Source organism: Trachemys scripta, chromosome 6 (genome assembly GCF_013100865.1).
Source record: "Trachemys scripta elegans isolate TJP31775 chromosome 6, CAS_Tse_1.0, whole genome shotgun sequence".
In the NCBI taxonomy this organism is placed as follows: domain Eukaryota; kingdom Metazoa; phylum Chordata; order Testudines; family Emydidae; genus Trachemys; species Trachemys scripta.
Window position 1 is genome coordinate 3253871 of NC_048303.1, and position 17188 is coordinate 3271058.

Genomic DNA, 17188 nt, shown 5'->3' on the forward strand with positions numbered 1-17188 from the left:
GAATTGAACAAACTGAATGCACTGAGTGTACAAAACCAATCAATATACACTGTAGAGCAGTGTTTTTCAAAGTACTGGGTCGCCTTGCTGATTCAAATGATAAAGATCCTTGCCACGCAGCAGGGACCTGGAGAGGAGCGAGGTAGGGGGTGAGCAGAAACTGGGGAGAGGAGCAAGTTGGAGCTTGCAGGGCTGCTGCGGGCCTCTCCCCTGGCCCCGGAGCTCCGTGCTGCCTGTCAGCAGAGGGAGAGAGAGACCCCTCCCCTGGAGCTAGCTGCTGCCAGTGGGGAGAGGGCTTGGGGGGAGTCCTCTGGCCCCAGCCCTCGGGCAGCCTGCCTGCACCCCAAACTCCTCATCCCTGGCCCCACCCCAGAGCCTGCACCCCCAGCCAGAGCCCTCACCCCCCTGCATCCCAATCCTCTGCCCCAGTCCTGAGCCCCCTCAACCCCAGCTCCATCCTAGAGCCCTCACCCCTGCGCCACCTCCCACGCTCCTTACCATAGGCTTACTAAGGCTAGTGTTAGTTCTGTGAAATGGGTTAAGCTGGAATGTATTGCAATATTAGGATTTTATGAAAACTAGTCAAGAGATATAAATTATGTTGGGTCACAGGCATCAACAATTTTCTTCAACTGGGTCATGAGGGGAAAAAAAGTTTGAAAGCCACTGCTGTAGAGTGCCACACAACACTGTTGAGGTAGCACAGGCCTGCACAACTCGTAAAGCGGCGAGGGCCATATTACTCCAAAGAAAACAGCTGAGGGCCAACCCCCCCCCCCGGAAATCACCCCCCCCTCCCCAGTGCCAGCTGCCCCGCGGAAACAAACCCTCCTTCACCAGCGCCGCCCCACCGAAACAGCAGTATTGAACCTCGGTAATATGTTATAGCTGGCCCCTAAGGTAGTATAATTAAGGTAAAAGAAAAAGGTCTTTTTGCTTGAAGTAGAATAAGATCTCCCCCCCACACACACACTTTGTAATCAATTGCCCTGTTGGCTGAATGAGGTAGGCATGGAAGGCAGGCACCTCCAGACAGCTACAACCTTTGGAGAGGAGATGGGAGCCAGACCAGATCAGTAGAATAGGTCAGACACCGATCCGCCATTCGCCTCCTCAGCCCTCCTCCCCCGGCTCACCTCCTCAGCCCCCGCCACTGCCATCCCGCTCGCCTCCTGAGCCCCCCCATCCCCTCTGGCTCGCCTACTCACTCCCCGCCACTGCCCGCCCGCCTACTCAGCCCCCCTCCCTCACGCGCCACTTGCCTACTCACCCCCCCGCGGGCCGCACAGTGAGCCCACCTACTCACCCCCCAAGGGCCACACAGTGAGCCCCCCCCGGGCCGCATGTTATGCAGGCCTGAGGTAGCAGATAAAGAGTATACATTAGGGAACCACTTTTAAATCTATCAATTGCCTACACATCAAATTTACATTGTAACCAGTCATGTCTTTACAAAAGATCAGAAGGCTACAGAATTTGGAAACAAGCAATTATTTCCTGCTCTGTTTTGTTTAGCTAAATTGAAGTACTCAGTACAGAGATGCTCTAGTGTAGCAACCTGTATTTATTTTAAAACCTGGCTGTATTTTAAAGAATCCTTATTGAGGTTGCAGGAACAAACCATCCCGATGTGTAGAAAGAATAGTAAATATGGCAGGCGACCAGCTTGGCTAAACAGTGAAATCCTTGCTGATCTTAAATGCAAAAAAGAGGCTTATAAGAAGTGGAAGATTGGACAAATGACCAGGGAGGAGTATAAAAATATTGCTCAGGCGTGCAGGAGTGAAATCAGGAAGGCCAAATCACACTTGGAGTTGCAGTTAGCAAGAGATGTTAAGAGTAACAAGAAGGGTTTCTTCAGGTATGTTAGCAACAAGAAGAAAATCAAGGAAAGTGTGGGCCCCTTACTGAATGAGGGAGGCAACCTAGTGACAGAGGATGTGGAAAAAGCTAATGTACTCAATGATTTTTTTGCCTCTGTCTTCACGCACAAGGTCAGCTCCCAGATTGCTGCACTGGGCAGTACAGCATGGGGAGAAGGTGACCAACCCTCTGTGGAGAAAGAAGTGGTTCGGGACTATTTAGAAAAACTGGACGTGCACAAGTCCATGGGGCCGGATGCGCTGCATCCGAGGGTGCTAAAAGAGTTGGCGGGTGAGATTGCAGAGCCATTAGCCATTATTTTTGAAAACTCATGGCGATCGGGGGAGGTCCCAGATGACTGGAAAAAGGCTAATGTAGTGCCCATCTTTAAAAAAGGGAAGAAGGAGGATCCGGGGAACTACAGGCCAGTCAGCCTCACCTCAGTCCCTGGAAAAATCATGGAGCAGGTCCTCAAGGAATCAATTATGAAACATTTAGAGGAGAGGAAAGTGATCAGGAACAGTCAGCATGGATTCACGAAGGGGAAGTCATGCCTGACTAACCTAATTGCCTTCTATGATGAGATAACTGGCTCTGTGGATGAGGGGAAAGCAGTGGATGTGTTATTTCTTGACTTTAGCAAAGCTTTTGATACGGTCTCCCACAGTATTCTTGCCACCAAGTTAAAGAAGTATGGGCTGGATGAATGGACTGTAAGGTGGATAGAAAGCTGGCTAGATCGTCGGGCTCAACGGGTAGTGATCAATGGCTCCATGTCTAGTTGGCAGCCGGTTTCAAGTGGAGTGCCCCAAGGGTCGGTCCTGGGGCCGGTTTTGTTTAATATCTTTATTAATGATCTGGAGGATGGTGTGGACTGCACTCTCAGCAAGTTTGCAGATGACACTAAACTAGGAGGCGTGGTAGATTCCCTACCCTCTAGTGTTCGGATACAGAGGGACCTAAACAAATTAGAGGATTGGGCAGAAAAAAACCTGATGAGGTTCAACAAGGACAAGTGCAGAGTCCTGCACTTAGGACGGAAGAATCCCATGCACTGCTACAGACTAGGGACCGAATGGCTAGGTAGCAGTTCTGCTGAAAAGGACCTAGGGGTCACAGTGGACGAGAAGCTGGATATGAGTCAACAGTGTGCTCTTGTTGCCAAGAAGGCTAACGGCATTTTGGGCTGTATAAGTAGGGGCATTGCCAGCAGATCGAGGAACGTGATCGTTCCCCTTTATTCGACATTGGTGAGGCCTCATCTGGAATACTGTGTCCAGTTTTGGGCCCCACACTACAAGAAGGATGTGGAAAAATTGGAAAGAGTCCAGCGGAGGGCAACAAAAATGATTAGGGGTCTGGAGCACATGACTTATGAGGAGAGGCTGAGAGAACTGGGATTGTTTAGTCTCCAGAAGAGAAGAATGAGGGGGGATTTGATAGCAGCCTTCAACTACCTGAAGGGGGGTTCCAAAGAGGATGGAGCTCGGCTGTTCTCAGTGGTGGCAGATGACAGAACAAGGAGCAATGGTCTCAAGTTGCAGTGGGGGAGGTCCAGGTTGGATATCAGGAAAAACTATTTCACTAGGAGGGTGGTGAAACACTGGAATGCGTTACCTAGGGAGGTGGTGGAGTCTCCTTCCTTGGAGGTTTTTAAGGCCCGGCTTGACAAAGCCCTGGCTGGGATGATTTAGCTGGGAATTGGTCCTGCTTTGAGCAGGGGGTTGGACTAGATGACCTCTTGAGGTCCCTTCCAACTCTGATATTCTATGATTCTATGATTCTAACCCAGATATAGAAATTGGCTTTTCCAGTGACTAGCTCTTTAGCACTAGAGGTCAGAATTTCACTGTGCCAGCTGTTGAAGCTGTAGTCAGAAGGATTACGTGCACTGGGGAAACCCAAATGACCTAAAAAAAAATTGGGGAATTTTACAATGATCACTTTCACCTCTCCTTCTCCTGATCATTGGCTTGAAAAGTGAAACTGAACTCATATCCAGGGCATTCATTAGAGTTTTCACAAACAGGTTTCCAAGTATTACTCAACACTTTACTTTCCTAATAAGAAATGATCAATTTAAAAAGCAGCTTTCCACCAGTTGAGCATTAATATATTTCATTGAATGGGTGAAGGAAACCAGGAGTTTCAGGGGCAAGCTGCCACATAGCTGGTGAAGACTCACTAATTGCCATAGCTAGGAATCCAGCATCATCACAAACTGCCATTTAAAATATTTCCTGGATTAAATAAGTCAGAAGACCAAGGATCATATATTAAGCTCATTTTTGAGTGACAGTGTGTTACTTGTGGCAAATAAGTTTATACAACCCCACTGACCTGTGAAGAATGGAGGATATTTGGATACTTTTTACGTGACATACCCTGAACTGGGTTAAAATAGGTTCTACTGTGTATATATTGTCAGAGTAGCACAGATTTGAGGCGGCATGCCTTTGGTTAAATTCCAAGTGGAATTTATTTTTAGAGGGTGAGTACCCAGAAAGCCCCAAGACACAAATCAGGAAAAAACAACACGTTTGATACCCAACATCCCCCCGCCGCCCCCCGGCACCCCCCAGCAAGCTGTTGAGCCATTTTAAGTTTACCTTAAACCAACTATAGAAAGGGACCAGATCAAATCCTAGATTTCAGAGATTTGAACACTTGACTTTCCTCACTATAGTTCTTGGAAACACTTGAAGATGTAGCAGGATGAAAAGCAGAAGTCAGGATTAGATCTGTGTTTTGCTAGTTCCGAGGCACGTTAGTTAAGAGGTACTAAGGGGTAAATTAAACATCACTATGATATTATGCTTGATAAAATGGGTTGGCTGCAGATTCCATCCTATGTAATTATTTGACATACACAGTCTCTTCAACTAGATTGCTGACACACTACACTATGCAATTTAAATACATTTGTAGAAAAAGCATGGCTATTTTAGTGGATTGCTTCCTGTTTATTGCCCTACATGTTCCAGATGCTGTCAGTGTTCCATACTTGGAATAAATTATTTGGCTTTGCCTGCATTTTCCTGCTACTCTATACCTTAATATTTAAAAAGGATCAAAAAGCACATGCACATGGGGAAGCCATTCAAGGGAAACCTCAAAGCAGTTGTCAGCTAAGTTAGCCATTTAGATATCATATTACAGTAAAAGCGGTTTTATCCAGCATGTTGGGGAAATGGAAGGTGCCGGTAAGTGAAAAATGCCAGTAAAAAGAGGTAGGGAGTTTGGGTGCAGGAGGTGGTGTGGGTCACAGGCTCTGGGAGGGAATTTGGGTATGGGAGGCGGCTTGGGGCATAGGTGCCGGATCCGGGGGCAGCTCAACTCAGGCGGCTCCCCACAAGCGGCGACCTGTCCCAGCTGCTCCTAGGTGGAGGCGTGGCAGGCAGCTCTGCCCCTGCCCTGAGAACTGCCTCCGCAGCTCCCATTGGCCGGGAACAGCAACCAATACGAGCTGCGGGGGCAGCAGCTGAGGGTGGAGGCAGCGCACAGAGCCGCCTGCCACGCCTCCACTTAGAGCAGCTGGGACAGTTCGCTGCTTGCAGGGAACTGCCCAAGGTGAGCAGTCCCCTAGACCAGGCACCCCCCTGCATGCAAACTCCCTCCCAGAGCCCACACTCCACAACCCCTCCCGGCCCCGCACCAACCAGATTATAAACTGGACTGTCAATGAAGATCAGAAATGACGGTTTATAGCGTTGTCCAGTTGAAATGCTGGATAAAACGGCTTTTACTGCACATTTGTTTTTAAAAAAGTGTTTAGTAAACTAAAAAATTCCAGTCAGTTCAGAGAGCCAATCAATATGGGCAGAGTGTGGTAATTACCGTTGCTTTTCATTTCTAGAATTGTTAAGTACTTACTCCAACCAAAATATTTACCTACCATTATCCCCTCTATGAACAGTATTAATATGATACATGTTACTCTATCACAACAGTTACAATTTGTTGGGGGAAAGTGCACGTTTTACGCAAAAAAACAAGTACTCAGAAGACTATTGAGCTGATTTTCAGATGTGCAGAAGACCAGCAAGTGCTCAGCACCTCTGAAAATACAATTTTAAAAAACGTTACATTTCCTATAATAAAATGTTACGTCTTGCTTTTTTATTCCCAACACTCTTTACAAGCTATGAACACGCAGCACCACTGAAACTTAGCTTCCTCTGAGGTGCAGAACAGCAGACAGCCTAACTAAAATAAATAAAAAAAATAAAAATAAAAAATCTTACATTGTTTACACTGTTCCAGGTTATGGGGGGACGGGAGGAGCAGGGGGACGGTGTGCATGTGCACTGAATGTATGACGTTCCTTGCATCTCAGTGTGAAGATACTAATGCACAGTGAATACCTTCTGCCATGCTTACACTAGAACAGGGGTCGGCAACCTTTCAGAAGTGGTGTGCCGAGTCTTCATTTATTCACTCTAATTTAAGGTTCTGCGTGCCAGTCATACATTTTAACATTTTTAGAAGGTCTCTTTCTATAAGTCTATAATATAATATATAACTAAACTATTGTTGTATGTAAAGTAAATAAGGTTTTTAAAATGTATAAGAACCTTCATTTATAATTAAATTAAAATGCAGAGCCCCCTGGACTGGTGGCCAGGACCCGGGCCGGGTGAGTGCCACTGAAAATCAGCTCACGTGCCGCCTTCAGCACGCGTGCCATAGGTTGCCTACCCCTGCAGTAGAAGTAACATTTAGTAGCTTTCCAAAAGACAACTACTTATTTCTTCATACTACAACATACCTCATTAGCTACATAGGTTTCTTAATAGGGTGGTATGGAGGGACAGGGCAGGTGGTGGTAGTTTAGAAATATTTTAACCACTAATAATGTTGTATAAAATAACCTTCACTGAAACTTCTGACATTTCTAGATACTTTCAACTCAACTTCTGCCTCCTTGGTAAAGGCACTCAACTCCTGTTTGAAGAGGACTATGTTAAAGTGACCTTGGAACCTTTCAGTTTGCATCCACAGCGTCAACACAGCAGTTACAGCACAGCACTTGATCGCACACAGCTATTCACATCCCTGTAGTCCAAACAAGCCCTTAGTCTCCATCTATGTCAACTGTTTTATTGCAAGAAGAAATCAGTAAAACCCTTTTAAAAAACAAAACTACACAAAGTTATTGCGGTTTCAGGTAAGCTCAGGAGAGAGCATAAAACTCAAGCATGTTTGCTTATGCACCTCATACGTAAGATGATACTGTAAGGGCTACTGTTGTAACAAATTTCTCTCTTTAGTTCAGTGGTTCTCAATTTTCCCCAATTACCGTACCCCTTTCAGAAGTTTGATTTGTCTCACGTACCCCAAGTTTCATTTCACTTAAATGACTTGCTTACAAAAATCAGACCTAAAAATACAAAGGGTCACAGCACACTATTACTGAAAAATTGCTTACTTTTTCCTTTTTACCATACAATTATAAAAATCACCTGGAATATAAATATTGTACTTAGATTTCCGTGTATAGCATAGAGAGCAATATAAACAAGGCATCTGTATGAAATTTTAATTTGTCCTGACTTCGCTAGTTTTTTTTAAAATGTAGCCTATCTACAAGAGCCAACGTACCCCCTGGAAGACCTCTGCATATCCCCAGGGGCACGTGTACTCCTGGTTGAGAGCTACTGCTTTAGTTTAATCACACAGCATGCACAATTGTCAACCAATAGTTTGGATTACATCCAATTGCTTCATGTGTGAAGGACTTAACCACTACTAAGGCCCAAAGTACTTGTTTACAGAAAGGGTTCTCTCAGTATTCAAATGTTTGTTAATTTTAGGTTTTCACTTAAAAACACGTATTTGATCTTTCCCAGCAGTTAACTGGAATATTGGCACTGACGATTTCCCACTTCTGTTCCAGCCACAGTTTTCTTATGCTATCAGTAACCCAGTCTTTCCACACCAGAACAAACAAACATTAAAGCAACTTTGTACTCATCCATTTGCCCAGTGCAAATTAAATGTTTTCATCTTCATAAGCGTGGGCAGATTGTGCCACAGTAACTCAAGATTTTGAAATAGATGGGAATTTCCTATCTGGACAACTGAAAGTTTGGGTATTTCAGTTGAGAGAAACTAAGGCAGAGAATTCCTATCAATGATTTATTATGTTCTGGCGGAGTCTTCAGTTGTCTGCTCATATCAGACCATGGGACTAGTTCTCAAATATCAGTGGCCAAAGTATACATGGTACTTCTACAGATACCCACACATTAACACTTATTTTTAGCATAGGTAAACAGTGCAGTGACCGCTGAGTATGCTACAAATAAGCAGGAAACACAGGCTTCCAAATATGCACCTTGTTTTCAGCAGTTGCATTCCAGAGGAAAGCCTTCAGCCAAAATGGCTGTATCTGCACAGCACATACTTAACACGAGGCACAAGGCCAACAGAAGTACAGGAACCATACAAACCACTCCTGTGTTAATTTTAATATCTAACCCCACAAAATGCCTTTTATTGCTGGCTGGTGCATCACACCTTTTTAAAACCCACCTAATGGATTTGCTCTTCCACATTAAGCCTGGATTATTGAAATGTGGTGTTTAATACTACATCCTGGAAAAACATTTAGTGGAGGTCATCTTAAGTATTAACAGTCCATTTAGCAAGTCAGTCAAGAAGTGGAAGCACCTTAATGCTGTCCAACTTCAGAACCTGCAAGACCACCATTACTATTAAAACTAGCTAGGCTGACTTGCCATTAATACAAAGTAATGGGTCACACACTTAGAGCTTGGCCTACATGAGCCACAAAAACACACCAGGGGCTCTTTGCAGCCTTACATTCCACCCAACAAGCCCCCTGTATTGCCACCCTCCCGCTCCCCCTCTATTTCAGGGATTCTGCAAAGTTTCCCAACTTCCTCCCTGATGCTTTGGCTTTTGCCCCTCCATTCTCCTTTAGTAGAGTCCTGTCTTGTCCCTGTCTGGGGCTCTGTCTTTTCCCCCCTACCACCTGCCCATTTCCATCCCCCATCACAGCAGGGTCTCTGTTCCCTGCATTCCCACCTTCACCCATGCCAATGGCTTAGTGTTTCCCCCCAACCCTGGATTGGAAAGGAGAAGTGGATGACTGGTGTCCTACCCCTAGGGTTACCATAGGTCCGGATTTTCCCGGACATGTCCGGCTTTTGGGGGCTCAAATCCCCGTCCGGGGGGAAATCCCCAAAAGCTGGGCATGTCCGGGAAAATCGGGAGGGAGGGAGGGCGGGCGGGCTCGGCCAGGGCCTCTTTGGCCTGGGCCGGGGTCTCGGGGCTGGGGGCATGGTGCCGGGCCAGGCGCGCGGTGCCGTGCCGGGGGCGCAGTGCTGGGCCGGGCCAGGAGCCGGGGTCGCGGCGCGGGGCCGGGAGCGCGGTGCCGGGCCGGGCCCAGGAGCCGGGGGGACGGTCCGGGAGCCGGTCCGGGGTCGCAGGGCCGGGAGCCGGTCCGGGGTCGCAGGGCCGGGGTCGCCGGGGGCCGGCAGTGCTGGGTGGGCCGGGGGTGGTCGGCCGGGGGCCGGCACCCCAGGGCCCGAGCCGCCGGGGGGCCAGCCTGGGCCACGCCTCCTCCCCCCACTCCCCCTTACCTGCTTCAGGCTTCCCGCGAATCAAATGTTCGCGGGAAGCAGGGGAGGGGGCGGAGTTGGGGCGGGGCCGGGGCCCCGTGGAGTGTCCTCCATTTGGAGGCACAAAATATGGTAACCCTACCTACCCCTACAGACCAGGAAGGGCACTAGGAGAGAGAGAGGACACATCATTCCTTCCTCTCTCTTCTTCTGGCTGTCCCTGCTGACTGAGAATCCACCTCACACAGCTTCCAGCAGGGAGAGAAGTCATCCAGGGCATCACATGCTAAATACTATCAGGACTACAAGCAGAGGGATTGTTATGCTAGAAGGTACTAAATGGGTGCCCGACACCAGTGGTTTGATCTATATAGACAACTGCAGAGGTACTTGAAGCAGTGACTGTGCTAAACAGATGACAGCAGCTCAATGTATCGAGCATTTCCCCTAAAATCAATTGCATTCTGCTCATTGATGCCTAGAACATTCCCTGGGATTTTAGAATTGATCCGACGTGGCATTCAAACGCTATGGCATTACACACAGAAATGCTGTCAAGTTGAGTGCAAGATCTTTGCAAGCCTCTCCAATAAAAAGTTGTTCCAAGTAATGTATGTAGTGAGCTATACACCAGCTTTTCACCCCAGACCCTAAATTTCAAGTCCTGACTGAAATCACATCGGAACAGGAGTTCCCAGTATAGCACCTGACTGCACCCAGAATTTACTTCACTTTTCAGACACATCAAATTTAACTAAATTAGTAGAAGCAGAAAGCACCAAGTCAGAGTTCTATTAGAGACAGCTTGGCTTTCAACTATGCATGTTAGAAAAAACAAGTGGTCGAATTAATTCAAACAAGACAGCCAACCAGCCAAATTAGTTCTGGGAATCCTGAATGAAGATGCCCATTACATAGAACTAGAAAGCAACTATTTAATGCAGGACATGCACTCCCAAAGATAACCCATAAAGGAAAACATTGGGATTGTATCAAGTTTTGCTGATTGTATCAAGTTTTATGATTATAAAGGTGGCCTGCAATCCACAGTCTAATCTGCAAGACTAGAGATCTAGTGAAACAAAACACAAAGGAAATGAAAATTAAGCTATTGAAAGGATGAAGGAAATTTTAGTCAAACTGTTGGTTGTTTACACAATGCCACCAAAAAGTTTAAACACTTCCAGGATAAACCTTTGTTGAACACCTACAACCCTTGCTCTTCTACAATTAAGGTGAATGAACTCCTGATACACACAAAAACTACCTTGCCTACTGTTCCTCATCCACAAGGTCCGCTAGGAAAACCCATCCGGACACTCATAGCATCTTCCAGGTAAAAACCCTGTTGAAAAGTGTCCTTTATACATTTTAAAATAATGGATAAATCCTTTTTTGTATAGCATTTTGTAGGTCACTTAACACAAAGTGAGCCCTTTATATTAAGTTACAAGAGTTTTGAGAATGGAACCATGTTCTAGGTTTGCACAGTGTCTAACACAATGGGGCCCCGATTCAGATTAGAGCCTCTAGGAACTATTATAATAGCAACATTAAAATTTACAAATTCAGAGTTTTACTATTATCGTGTTGTAATTTGTAAATTTTACAAGCAAGAAATAGCCTACAGAAAATGCTCACTTTCAGTAAATACTATGTCTGTCTTCAATTCGTATTTATGGGCAGTTATAGCTTTTGTGACTTAAATATTCTAATGGTTTTGCGCGGTGTTAAATTCGACAGGAAATAGACAAATAAGGCAGCAAGTCTGCATACTGACCAAGTTCAAAGTTACAGCTGCACCATACTTATGAAATCAGGGTAAAATAGTCTGATAGAAGAACGGAGCACAAGTGACAATTTCTCATTTCTCACGCATGGGCTGTCTTTAGGGGATCTGTGTAAACTAAGCCACATTTGGTCCTTTCCTCCAAGTGTCATGAACAACGAATAGGTGAAGAGCTGAGCAGTTATTCTGTCATTTCCCTACACTAACTCAAAGAGAAGGAACAATTTTTTTTAAAATGTTCTCCCTTTTGTGTCAGAGGAGTCAAGCTCAGATATTTTAGTCTTCATGATGTATTACAGCTCTTAATCTTCATTTACAAACTCCTGAGCTAATCAGAAACTTAGTCTGGGGCAAACCAGTAGAGTGTTTAGGATCTTAAAGAAGCTTTCAGTTAAATCACTTCTACCTTCGAGTGAATTTTTATTAGAGATAGTTCACAGTATTGTCCACCTAAATATTACTACTAGGTATGAATAATAGGGCGGCTGATTCAAATGCTGATGAGTCAAGGATAAACTAAAGGCACTATCTGCAGTAAAACTACATCTACTGTGATAACTCATGGTCAGCTTCCTTACATGACATAGGTGTTCAGCCTTAAACATAGCAAATGCATCTTTAAAGTATTTTAGTTTTGACATCTTGCTGTAGCGCTGTTTCAAATGGCAGAGGTATGCTGAAAGCAGAATGACCTGCCCCCCTTGACAATAGGCCAACTGCATATTCCTGAAACCATGCCCTTCCCCTACCACGCTATTTATTCTTGTTGCTTTGTCAGCACTGGGATCAGCACATGGCTACCATTGCCTGTATAAACCAAGCCAACTCTGCAATGCCCATTTTTCAATGCAAAGGCTTACTAGCTCAGCAACATACACTACCAATAAGAACTGGACAAAGCAAGGGCCTATTTCAAAGCTGGGCCGGACTAGTGAACTGTTGAGAGAGTTATATCCCAGGCTCAAAGTGAGCTATGTTCACATGCACAGTGTTAGTAATGCATACTTTTCAGCAGCACCAGCAGGAGGGGGAAAAAAAGAAAAACTGCAATTAAGCACAAAAGAAAAACGACGGTTATTGGTTCCTTCTGTACTACAAGTCACTAACCTAGAGGCGCTGCAGCACATGTTCTGTAGTTAGTGTTGAAACCTTAAACCAAAGCTCATTTCACATAATACAGCCAATATCACAATAAAAATGGTGATTTGTTATAAATTTAGTTCATAGAATATCAGATTCTGTCACATGCAGCAAGACAGACATTTTAACCACTGGAGGTCTGAATCACAGAATATCAGGGTTGGAAGGGACCTCAGGAGGTCATCTAGTCCAAACCCCTACTCAAAGCAGGACCAATCCCCAACTAAATCACAACCTTGGGTTTAGCAGGCCAATGCTCAAACCACTGGGCTATCCCTCCTCTCCTCCTAGTTCAGCACAGGCAGCCCAAGAAGAGAAATGAAGTTCAACCTTTAATCCTATTTGCAATCTAGCTTTTATTAAAATACATGGATACTACGATTAGAATTTTTTGCAGGTCAGAATGAAGGTACGTGGCAAGCTACTTAGTGGGAAGTATATATGCCATGCTTTTACTATGTCAATCTCGAAGCTTTAGCAACCTTTCAAAAACAGACATTCACAGAAGGACTTTACTTGTCCTCCCGCCCCATCAACAAAGTAAAGTATCGTTCCCACTCCATCACAAATCTAAAAGGGAACATTTGAAATGCTTGAGTTAAGGTTTAGATTGATCAAAATATTTTGGACTCAGTTAAGACTCAAAGTGACTATTATGGTAATCTAGTATCTGGCATTCTGCATAGGGTGACCAGACAGCAAGTGTGAATAATCGGAAGGAGGGGTGCGGGGGAGAAGATAAGAAATAGGCACCTAAACAAGACAAAGCCCCAAATATCGGGACATCTGGTCACCCTAATTCTGCATAACTGGCCAAAGAATATCATTACACTTGGTTCCCATCTACTCTTCCACACTTGCAAGAATTTAAATCTACTTAATTTTGTAATTTGACCAGTAGCAGCATCTTTGTTTGGAGCAATCATTGATCCTGAATGCTTCCCCAAAACGTGTAATCTACAAGCCTGCCTATTGCCTTAACTGGTCTATGGACCCTACCTCTGCTCAAATTCTTCTACATCATGTCTTATTATTTCTCTCCCTTCCTCTAATGGAAATACCTTTTTGTGGTCTCCCCAAAGCCTTGTTCTCCAAGCTTCAGGGTGTCAGTTCCAAGTATTTTGCTTCATGTGAGGGAGCGGACCAAGTACATTTGTGGCCCATATGTTTTTACAGATGGATACTGAGCACATACACTTCAGAGTTCCCCATCCTCTCCAAAGCCCTAAGACCATCTTACATCATCCACGGATATATCTTTGCTTTGAAAGTTAGGCTTGGCAAATAGGGGCAGGAAGCCTGAAAGAATTTCAAACTCATTTGCATGCTTTGACTGGAGAACTTCCATGAACACTTAAGCGTTGCCAAAAGTGGTGGTAGTTTAGTAGAGTGGTTCTCTTACTCAGACAAGAATATAATTAAGTCTTCAAGGTGACTACACAAGAACTTTGAAGCGGACAAAAAAATAGGACAGAGCCCAATAGACTTTAAACTTATCCTCAGCTATAGGTAGCATAGAATCATAGGACCGGAAAGGTCTTCTAGTCCAGTCCTCTGCACTCAAGGCAGGACCAAGTCTAGACCATCTCTGATAGGTGATGGTCTAACCTGCTCTTAAAAATCTCCCATGATGGCTATTCCACAACCTCCCAAGGCAATTTATTCCAGTGCTTAACCACTCTGACAGGAAGATTTTCCTAATGTCCAACCTAAACTGCCTTGCTGCAATTTAAGCCCATTGCTTCTTCTCCTATCCTCAGGAGTTAGAAACAATTTTTCTCTCCCTCCTTTTTGTAACATCCTTTTATATACTTGAAACCTGTTATGTCCCCCCTCAGTCTTCTCTTCTCCAGACTAAACAAACCCAAGGATGAGGAACTGTGTAGCTGAACTCCACTAATGTACAATCTGATCAATACCTTGGTACTGCCAAAGTGCTAGCATCCATTGGCTTGTGTAACATTATATGGGGAAAGTGAAACAGGTCCATTCTAGTCATGCTGGAAGACCAGATGGAACCTTACAGCTTCCCAGCTAGGTTCACTGTAGGATTTGCCAGGTTATCTGGGTTTTCCCTGACCCTTCACTTGCAGCTCTAGTATTATCTAGCCATTGCTTTCTTTTGCAAACGAGTTGTGTAGCTGTTGTCATTGACAGATTATTTGAAGGCAGGATCCAGGAGTAAAAAGGCAATTTATATTCCAGACTGCCAGTATGCTGTGTGACCTTGAGCAAGTCACAAACCATTCCTGAGTTTAAGCTGCCAACCCCACTCCCAACATGGGAAACAGATACTTGAGGTCTCTAAAGCATTTTGAGTTATAGCTGAAAGGTGCTGTGTAAGTATAAAGCATCAACAAGTATCCTGAGGTCTAGCCTCCTTCAATGACCCATTTCTTCCTGTAGATTAGAAAACCGTGGTGCACCTGGCTGGAAAAAAAGCAGTGAAGTTTAGCATAAGGCCTCATTAGTTCTAGTTCCACTTTAAAAATATTCTACTATCTACTCAGTGCTTCAGCAAAGTGAGGGATATGGTTTAATAGGTCTTTTGCAAATGTGTTTTAAGGAGGGGCTTTGAAAGAGTGTAGTCAATGCTATTCAAGCAACAAAGCAATATGAAAGGCAGAAAAGAAAGTTGTTAGTCTAGCAGCTGATTTTTCATTCGGTTGAATCCATGATGAAATATCTGCCAAAAATTTACTTCAAACAACTTAAGCCTCTGAAAGCATCAGTTTATGCACAGCCTGCTCTCCACTGGTTAGACAAGAAAATACTTTTCAGAACACATTCAGGCACAACTGCATAACACTTATACTTCCAATCCATTCTTAACAGCAATGCTGCTGCTAGGATTAAGCAACTACCGTTCGTACTGGGACATTCTGCTCTCTCATTAAACCACTAGTCAAGTTAGACAATTTACAGCGGCCTTCATAAAAATTATATTCATGCACCCATTGAGAGGAAACAATACTCAACCATAGATGCTTTTAAAAAAAAGGCACAAACTCCCAAAACTTAGCAGCATTTCTTGCAGAAAATTGAAGTCTAGGCAGTCATCACTACAGTGTAACACTGAACAGGACCCAACAATTGCATCTGAAGTTGTTCAGGGTGAGGGGCCCACTTGTGGTATCTGGTGTGGTGGGGATGGAAAAAAAACGGGCAGGCTACATTAGATACTAAGGGTATGTCTACACTGCATCTAGGAGTAAGCCTCTCAACCTGAGTCCACAGACCTGTGTTAGTAGGGCTCACACTAGTGCACTAAAAATAGGTGGGTAGACTATGCTTTGATGTTGGGACTTGGGCTGGAGTTTGGGCTCTCAGGCTTTTAAAGGGGTAGGCTTGAGTCACAACATCAAAACACCATCTATACAGACATTTTTAGCACCCTAGCATAAGCCACACTAGCACACGTCTGCGGACCTGGGTTGGGAAGCTTGCTCCCAGACGCAGGGCAGACAGCGCAATCCAGCCAGCTGTTTAGGATAGCTCAGCAAGTCATGAGATACTAGAATTTGTGCTGGGCCTTGATAGCAATATTGTGAAAGAGGACTCCATGTTAGCATCGCCACTATTTACCCAATTCAGAAGTCCAGAGAGTCGTGTCATTTACTAAGAGCTGCATCAGTCTGCGATTGAATTCTCTACACATCCCAGATGAATCTTGTTTGATCTATGGAACTGTTTTGAACTTCAATGATCTGGATAAATGACTCCGCTTCTTAAAAGCAGTTTTACTGTGCTATGCAATGGCTGAATGTGAAAAAGTGCAATGCATGTAGTTCTCCAGACTTGTTTTTAAACACAGCTCTATTTTGATCATATGTTTACTTTATTCAGAGTCTGACAAACAGAACGGTAAGTGACTATTTTATACACAGCCAATCACTCGAAGAGAGAAGCCACAATGGAATACACACCAAGATATATTTTAATATCAGCTCCTCCATTTCTCCTCATCCTACTATTATCTGCATTCCTCAGACAGTAGAAACCGACAAACTAAGTTGACAGATTTTGATGAGCAATTCAACCTCCTCCTTTGCTTTGTGGCTTTACATGTACAAACTGAAGTGAAATGAGTAGATTCAGTTATTCAACCTTTCAGATATGCCATGTAATCTAGTATGTCACCCTTTCATTCACAATATATAGGAAATGGTTTGCTTTGAAAGCATCTTTTTCATGCCACTCATGTTTAACTAAATATTTTTAGATAGTGCTTTAAATAAATATCAGCCTAACCTCTGAACATTGAGTCATTCACTGAATAACCACCTTGATTCCATCTCTTCATATGCAATTCAGAATCTGTATCAGCTAAGCTTTCCCGAGAGAGACAGACAATCACATGTTCAGCTAAAAACACAGGGCAGGTCTTGATGCAGTCACCTCTTTCATAAGCAGCCTTCCCCCTGCTGAAAAGCAGCAAGGGAAGAGAATTATTTATAGAATTGTAAGTGTAAACCAAAGCACTACTGCTGCAGTGTTATACAACTTGGTATTTCTCACCATCAGTTCAGGCAGCAAATTCTTTTGAGGGAGAAAATTCTGAAGCTAGAGGCACTGGTTATAATTTAAAGAACAAAACAAATATGGTTTCTGAAGACCAATATGACACCAGATTAATTCACTGCCATACAACCCCTCCTCCCCCAAAATAAAGAAACCAAATAAGAACTGATGCTACCATTCTGCTCATGTTCAAATTACTGCATTAATAAATGGCTGAACTCTTCTGGTTAAAGCTGTGGACATGGGTGAGGAAACTAGGGGGAAGCAGTTAACACTGGCAATAAGAAGC

General features: G+C 44.3%; 1 protein-coding gene across 1 annotated transcript in view; it reads right to left on the minus strand.

Annotated features, from left to right (window-relative positions):
* Positions 1 to 16662, minus strand: part of UBE2R2 (ubiquitin conjugating enzyme E2 R2) — a 44426-nt gene extending 27764 nt beyond the window's left edge. The window contains exon 1 of the mRNA XM_034773735.1: positions 16630 to 16662. Coding sequence (XP_034629626.1) covers positions 16630 to 16647 — 18 coding nt within the window. The 5' untranslated portion in view covers positions 16648 to 16662. The remainder of the gene's footprint in view (positions 1 to 16629) is intronic.
* Positions 16663 to 17188: the final 526 nt, after the last annotated feature.